The sequence below is a fragment of the Callorhinchus milii genome, unplaced genomic scaffold (genome assembly GCF_018977255.1).
Source record: "Callorhinchus milii isolate IMCB2004 unplaced genomic scaffold, IMCB_Cmil_1.0 Scaffold15, whole genome shotgun sequence".
NCBI classification, from domain to species: domain Eukaryota; kingdom Metazoa; phylum Chordata; class Chondrichthyes; order Chimaeriformes; family Callorhinchidae; genus Callorhinchus; species Callorhinchus milii.
Genome location: NW_024704756.1, coordinates 13,713,728 through 13,722,126, shown reverse-complemented (window position 1 = coordinate 13,722,126; position 8,399 = coordinate 13,713,728). Strand labels below are relative to the sequence as shown.

General features: G+C 41.0%; 1 protein-coding gene across 1 annotated transcript; it reads left to right on the top strand.

Annotated features, from left to right (window-relative positions):
* The first annotated feature begins 447 nt into the window (after window positions 1–447).
* Window positions 448–7,318, top strand: LOC103178385 (A-kinase anchor protein 17A-like). Its single transcript, XM_042340875.1, is given in 5 exon segments — window positions 448–1,206; window positions 1,655–1,800; window positions 2,907–3,067; window positions 3,070–3,143; window positions 4,709–7,318. Coding segments are annotated over 5 exon segments (2,118 nt in total). The 3' UTR covers window positions 5,687–7,318.
* The last annotated feature ends 1,081 nt before the right edge of the window (window positions 7,319–8,399 follow it).

Below are 8,399 nucleotides of genomic sequence, written 5' to 3'. Positions count from 1 at the left end.
CCAGGAGTGGAAACACTGGCATTTCACCCCTCCCCAGGTCCAGCCCTACACTACAGCCAAGAGGCACTCAGGCCAATTGTAACATCTGATGTTGAGGTTAAGACACCTCAGCACTGCAAATCTGGCATCAAACCTGTGGCCTTCGCTGCCCTGGTGCTGTATCAGATGGTGCCTTTAACTGCTGGACCATTACAGGAAAACGTATATACTGCCTGACATACACAGTGGGCAGCATCTTTAGCAACTGGACATTTTTAAACGTGACTTGTATTCAATTTTAAAACGTTGATTCAGACAAAATTATTAATAGTCTGTAGTCTCTACCACTGGAACACCAATGCTGTTCCTGGCACTAACTGTAATTTGCATGTATAGAAAGTTTTGTAAGTCTAATTTCTCCAATTTATTGCTTCACCCCTTTCTCCCCTCCAGAGCTTAACTGCGGTTATGGCAGCCGCAAGAGTGTTCGACACTTCGGATACAGTGGTGCTCTTTGCCCCACAGCGCCTGTTCTTAAAACCAATTGCAAGACTTACAATTAATGTCATGCTCCCGGACTCCAAACTGTGCCCAAAACCCATCTCAAACTGGGAAGTGATGGAGAGTCTGAGGAAAATGGTCTGCCCCGATCAGATCATGTCACTCCGAGTCTCAAGGAGCACATTGGACTTTATCCGCTTTGAAGGCGAAGTTGAGAACAAGAACTTGGTAAACGGCGTGCGGGAAAAGTTTAACAGCAGGACCCTCAGAGTAAATGGTATCCAAGATCCCTTGAGAGTAATTGCAGTTGAAACTCAAGTCGCCTTTCCCAGCCAGTGTGACTGGGAGTCTTTCTTTAAGAACACTGAAAGCATGACCGAAACGTCTCCTGGTGAAAGGGCTGATACTATTCAGATCGAAGGACTGCCTTGCAAGTGGTTTGCTGCAAAAGAGATGAATGGCGAAAAGCCGAGGGAAGAAATCCTCCGAAAAGTGTTTGGGACATTTGGAGAAATTCGAAGCGTTGACATTCCTATGCTGGATCCCTACAGAGAGGAAATGACAGGAAAGAAGTTCAGCACATTTAGCTTTGGTGGGCTCCCTACCTTTGAAGCCTTTATCCAGTACCAGGAATGTGAGGGCTTTCTGAAGGCTATGGAGTGTTTACGTGGAATGAAATTAATGAACAAAGGGGAGGATGGAAAAGCACTGACATGTATGATCAAGGTATGATTTGGAAATGCATGTAATTTTCAAATGCCTTGCACCCGATTCCCTCTTTGTGAGTATCCACTCACTCATGCTAACACTGTCTAAATAGAATAGATATTTGTAACTTGAATTATTGATTAGAATGACGTTCTAGGATTCTACACGACAAATTTATAGACAGACTATAGAATGGAACACAAAAACAAAAAAAGACCTAACTAGCCTGAGGAAAGGAACACTTTTGTAAGCTTTCATTCCCTGTGGAGTGTCCCATGTTTCCTTAATCATCTCTGAATGTCACTGTCTTTGTGTCTTGTGTATTCAGGGACTTTAGCAATTTGACTTCAGCACATTTTAGTGCCACCTTCCAGTCGATCTTGAATGGTCTCTGAATATGTAAGGTGTGTTGGGTTTTAGATGATGTTATCGTGCTTGCGAGGCCAATCTTGTATCATCTCTGCAGGTGTCCTTTGACACAACTAAACACCTCAGTGAAGCAGCCATTCGAAAACGAGACTTGGAAAGGTTGAAGCTGCAAGAACTGGAGAAGCAGCGAGAGGCACAGAAACAGAGAGACGAGGAAGAGGAGCAATCCAAGGAGGCTGAACGGTAAGGTAGAGCCTGTTTGTGAGCCTGTTTACAAAGAACTGCAAACTACAGTCAATCCACTTCACAATATATTATGTGAAACGGTTTGAAACCTCTCGTAAGGCGCTATACCAAATTCAAGTATTATTATGTTCTATGAAGAATTGGTTGCCTTGTAATCAATGTGGGATTGAACAAGGTATCAATTAAAAGTGAAGAAATGTTTCAAAAGATTCCAATGTCAGGCTGATCCTATTTTCACTGGAAGTCTTTATTCAACGAGCGAATGTGTCATTGACTGGTTTGCCAAGTTAATCTTGGTCTTTGAACATGTTGTCTGCACAGTGACAGAGGGAACTTTATTCGATACTTAGTTGACAAAATTATGGCATTGATCAGCGACTTTCAAATTCTCTAAAAAATAATTCAGATTTGTCAACAGAAAATTGTCTGCACGTCAGCAAATGGAAGGAACTTGTTGATCAACCAATTTAGGTGTAGCAGACATTCTGCCTGCAGATTTCATTGCCTTGAAATTTCACAGTGTAGAATTGTAGAAAATGTTAATCTTAATTTTGAAGGTGATTCTCTGCAGTTCTCATTCAAATGGCCATTCTTCAAATGTGAGCCTAATCTAAGAGTATCGACAGTCTATGTTAACCACAAGGACCATCACATCTGCGTTACTTCCCGTCCAACATGTATTTTTCAGTAATGATTATTTGGGAATGGGAATTCTGTCTGAAAAATTTCCGCCTCTTCCCAGTCCAGATGCACAGAAGCCAGTTTCAATGCCCTACCTGGTATCAGGTAATGCACCATAATCCCAGGGATTGAGCCTGATCAGTTTTAACACCCTAAATAGTGATTGTGTCATGCATTTGAATTTTCAAAGTACTAAATATGAATGATAGGAAAATACTTCAGCATATTTTTCAAAGAAAAAAAAGGGGGAATCTATACTAAAATTTCTATCTGACTTTTATTTAAAAAAAGCCATCTTTTGGTGAATTTTAGCAAAATGAATTGAATGAAATGTAATGTACTGTCAGAAAGAAACAGCCAGCCTGAGCCAGCTGGTTAGAGTGTATATGATTTCACACCAATATTTTGAACTGTTCCTCTAGAAAACGCAGGGATGAGGAACGGGAAAGAGAGAAGGGACAGAGAGAGAAGCTGAGGAGAAAAGAACTGAGGCAGAGAGAGCGAGAGGAAAGACTTCACTTACAGACGTTGTGGATGGCGCAAATGGAAACAGAAAAGGAGCCCAATGATGATAACGCGTGGAAGTAAGGAAACTGGTGTTAGCAGAGAGGAAGCTGGAATCATACAAGCTGCTCACAGTGCTGCTGAACAGGGCAGAAGTAAGTACAGTCTCATGATGCTTTTCACCCAAAAGTGTTAACACTCCAATTTGTTTGTAGATGGTTATTTTATGTCAGTGTTATTTTATTTCAGTGCGACAACCACAGCTTACTAAAATGTTACATGAAGCATTACTTTTCTGTAGGAATATATTTGCTATCAATAAAACTTGTTGAAGCTAATGAATACTGTAGAACACAGTGACTTCAGAACATGTTTTCTGTTGGGGGGAGGGGAGTCATTTTGTAATTTTTACTTTTAAATGATTATATGTTTTAAACGTTTGTGTGATTTCCGAAGGGCGGTGGCGTTGGCACATCAATTGGGTTCAAGACTACAACAAAAGAGCACAGCTCCTAAACATAATCAGTCTGCAGTTCACTAAAACTGAGTAATTATTGGAGTCTAACCAGCTAAAACAGCAGAGCTTGCCATTGCCAACACTGTCTTGTCTTGGAATACTGTCTGCTTCTCCACAGAAAATCAATTCAGATATTCCATTGCCCATCACGTAAGTCAACCCAACCTGAGGAGACTCTGATCCCCTCCAGCCCCAATATAGTTACTAACTAGTTGGTTATGAGACCTTCAACATGTTCAAGTGGGAAAAAAAACACCGGGTGGGTAATATGACTGGGACACTTCTCAATGCAAGACAGGGTAGGTGTTCAGTATTGGTGGGATCAGGAACAATTGTTATCTGATCACTACTTAATTACATGTTTGTCGGGTGCCATTATTTCAATATGACCAAGCAGATTTGATTCACTTCATCAGTTCCCAGTGAGGGCACCAGATGGCAACATTCCCCTTGTGGATGCAAGGCTATCTGGCTCTCTCCGCCTTGCAATCTCACAGCTGAGCTGTGAAGTGTCATTAAGGAGGAACATCTGACCTATCTGCCTTTGCTTGTAGCCAAGAAATGATTCCCAGAGATAGGTGGTTGTGAACTAAAAGGAGGATGTGGGAAGGCAAGGGTAAGAGAAATAGGCACTTAAACGGTCTCATGACAGGGAGAGGATCTTGTAATATTCTCAATCTACCATTGGATTGGTTGTTTTCTTTGTTGCTTTTTATCTGTCACTTACAGCACTAACTGTAATTTAGTTTTACTAAAATATTTGTTGTGTTTAAGGTCCCAGCACGCTTTAATTACTGATTGAATTGTTAGTTAATTCAAGAGATCAATTCGCAAACAGATACGAGCATACCTTAACCCCCTGCCACCCCCCCCCACGCCCAGAAATCCCCTTAAGAGAATAAAATTTGGTTGGTCTGTCAGTTGGAATGCACCTGAGCAGCTCTTAGTTATATATAGTTTGGTTCATGACATGTCAGCGACTGTGGAAGGTGAACTGGATGGACCTTAGGGCAAATCCTTATGTTCTTATGCTGCTTGGTTGTCCCATATATTCTGATTCCAATCGCACAGCAGCATGAACAGCAGATAACTGAACTCCGTTATATAACAGAATGAGAACATTCGATCCATTGTGCCCTTGTTCCCTTCCTCCAGTTCAGGCTGTCTAATTCATTCCCATTTCTTTCCGCTGTTTATTCTTAGTGCCTGGTTCAAAAGGAAACTGAGTTTCAGAAGAATCGGTTTTCTGAAAAGTGTCCCCGGATGGAAAGAAAACTTGGCCAATTGGAAGAAGTTAGACAAAATGAAGCAGGAGTGAGTGGATCGGGAAAACCCAAGGTCAAAGAATGGCAATGGGTTGGGGTGCTGAGAGATACTAATGTGGGGAAACCCAGGGGAATGATTGAAACAATGGAGCATTCATTATCTCCAGGAACTGCTCAATTTCCACTCACTACTTCCCTGTCAAACGTAATGCCTGCTGATAGTGAAGGAAGACACACCTTTGTAGATTTGCCCCCTAACCAGGAAAAGGCTGCAAGTTATCGCCGATCTGAATCCTTACAGATTACTGTGAGGCAGGATTGTGCTGCATTTGTTCACAAGCGACAGGATGGTGATGGTGACAGGCACAATTGTTCGTGTCAGGGACATTCCCGAAAGGTTACTGCTGTAAATCACCAGATTCGCCACCACCTTTACAAGTACGAGGATTTTGTCAGTTGTTTGCTAAATTACCGTCAGACTATTTGGCCCTTGGACTCCAAACGTGCAAATCGTTTCCATAGCCTCAATAATCTTGGCGAAAACTCAGAGTGGCGGAGGATAGTGTCAAACAATGGAAACAGCTTCCAGATAGACCTAAAGAACAATCCTGACCATCTTTATACTAAATTCAATATCACCGAAGGTAACAAATTGAAAGACTACGACAATGGTAGGGGCTACAGATGGACAATTACTGTCAGTGAGACTGGGGCTAAGAGGAGAGCATGTAGCACTGAGGAGAAGCACCCAATCAATGGTTATGAACGAGAGTTCCACCTGCCATGGAAGGATTCATGCAGCCAGCTCAAATATAGACCAGAATCTGAGGGTGAATACGAGCTCCAGTTTAAAGGTGGAACCAGAAACTCAAAGAAAAGTTGTGCTGTCCCTGTTCATGACCAATCCAGCACTTGAGTACTGATCCTGGGATTCCCATCTCCAGCGCTAAAGCAGGGTGGGTGTCGCCCAGCAAAGCATCCAACCCAGGCTGGGTAAAGGCCAGTGGCCGCTGTGAGGCTTCAAATAAAAGCTCTGGAAATGACCCTGGACAGCCTGATCAGGTGGGCAAGACTCGGACTAGGGTTAGGAGCAAATGTCCCAGAACTCAGCCTAAAGCCCAGTGCAAAGTAGCCAAGCTTGAACCAGTTGGCTTCACAAAGGAGGACACACAACAGTCACAACAGCCACTGAAACGATTGAGCAAAAGAGTAAAGAGAACTCGACAAGGTGACTCTTGTGAGTTGAGCAATGGTGACTGCGGATCTGATTATTGTCAACAAGAGGCCTGGAAACCCCCGACCATCAAAAAATTTAGAAAATCTAGCCGTGACATCAAACCAACCCCAGGCAAGTCCACGAGTGAAGCAAGTCACTTTTGGGAGGAAAACAAAAGGAAATATAGACAGGAATTTAACAATTGTCCTCAGGAGAGTGTTGGGCATCAGAAGGATTACTTGTGGATCCCTGAAGGGTCAGAGAAGAATGTGAATCAGGACTTGGTTTTGGATGATCCACACTATAATAAATCTAAAATGTCCATCAGCAAGGTGAAACACCGAAAGAAAGGAAGAAAGAAGGAGAAAAATATTCATCCCAAAGACAAACCTGGTAAGCGCCAATGTGATCTGAAGGATGATATCAGAGATATGAAATCAAACAGGTTCACTCAGCCCCAACCCACGAAAAATCAACATCCAGGGAATTATAGCTCTTATAAAAAAGAGTTTGATGTCCAGCGTGATTTCTGTGACGATTATTTTTGGCAAGATCTTGATTATCAACAGATGGTATTTGGGTACAATCACTACCGTTACAAAACAGGATCGAACGGAAGACAGATGTATTTCCCCCAGCGCTATGTTGATGATCACGGCCTTTATGATAGCAATAGATACGAGCCCAAAGCTAATCACAGATACTGATGGAAACAAAGTTCATCTGCAATTAAATAGGTTAAACTACAGCGCATCATTTAAAAAGCTAATCTATACAATTCAAAATGGGGTCCGAACATGTATTTAACATTTGCCTGAATTTCAGAGACTACCTAAAGGATCAATTGAGTTTTTAAAGCCTATTATTTAAGGTCAAAATTTAAGGTTATTGCCTATTATTTAAGGACAAAATAAAATCAATTAATCTGAATGTATTTCACACCAAACTATGTGAATACATGGCCCAGACACCAAGCCACTTGTTCCAATATATGGTCAAGTGAGTGTAATGGATTGACTGGCTAGCGATCATTCATTCCTCTGTAAAGGCATGGGGGAGGGTGGTAAATAACAGAATGAGTCTTGTCTTGCGACCCTTCATACCCAGACTCAGCTGGAAAAAACAAATGATCTGTTGTTTTTAATAATCCATGAAGATAGCCTCATCCACTTTGCAGTGGAATGTCAGTATCATCCACATTGGGATCTACCATATTGTTCAGTCTGTGTATTAGACACAGGTACAGCAGGATTGTGCGCGCTGCCAGCCATTACAAGGGATTTGATGGTTAGTTTGCAGAAAATAATAAATAATAATCCTTTCATTTGGCCTTATCATGTCTTTTAGACGTCTCAAAGCGCTTCACCGAATATACAGTAAAGTGAATTGACTATGTTTTGTGGGTGAAATGTGGGTGCAAAAGTCATAATATGCATGGAAGTGAAACCATTGGAATTACAATCACTCCAATAGTTTTACAAAAGAACTTTATTACAATAGTTAATCAATTTTTAAAATAGCATTTCTGTGTAAATGCTTTTACTTTTTCTAGAATACAGACAAAGGGTTAAGTCAGTTCTCACTTCATTTCTACCAAGAAAAATCTGACGTTTTTTTATAAATTTGCTTTAAGAATGCATTTGTTGATACGAATATCAGCTCCTGATAACTCGTCACTCCAAGGAGAAAGTTATCCTGCATTGTGAGTTAGGCATATGTATACATACATAAATAAATGCAGCCATGATATTGACAGCATGATGACTTAAGTGGTAGTGACAAGTTAAGTCAGGGTCAAGTTATCAGGAGTTTACTGTAGATGTTTGGACTGTCTGGGAACAAATTATGGAAAACTAAATTTAATTTATAAGTTTTTTTTAAAGAAAAACTGGCGCAAATTCCACTTACAAACTAGCCCAGTTGTGGTAATATGAAAATCAACTTTTTCTCACATCACAAATACTTCAGTGTCTTTCTTGCTGTATATAATAGATTTGAACCGTTTCTCTACCACATCTTAAAGGCGAAACGCCCACAAAATAATCCTTTTAGAATCCTTTCAAGAATTATTGTGAGTTTATACTGTGAATAATGCCAGGGTCCACATAGGTACTTAGATGATCTTTCCTTTCTTGCACAGGTCAGGGTTGCTGCTCAGATCAGAACATTCCACCACTTTATGCTAAAGAATTGATCGATTGTTTCCTGTGCAAATATTTAATATGATCCTGGTATATTGCACAATTGATATTATCCAGTGGCCTTCATCAAAGCTGGCCATTAGGTTCGAGGCTTTGATAAGGTTTGGCCAGAATTGATGTACATGATATTTTGCTGTACTGGTGAAACGTGTAATGCAAATAAAGTGCCTTTGCTCTTCAGATGGTCACTTGTTTTTTTTAACTATGAAAGA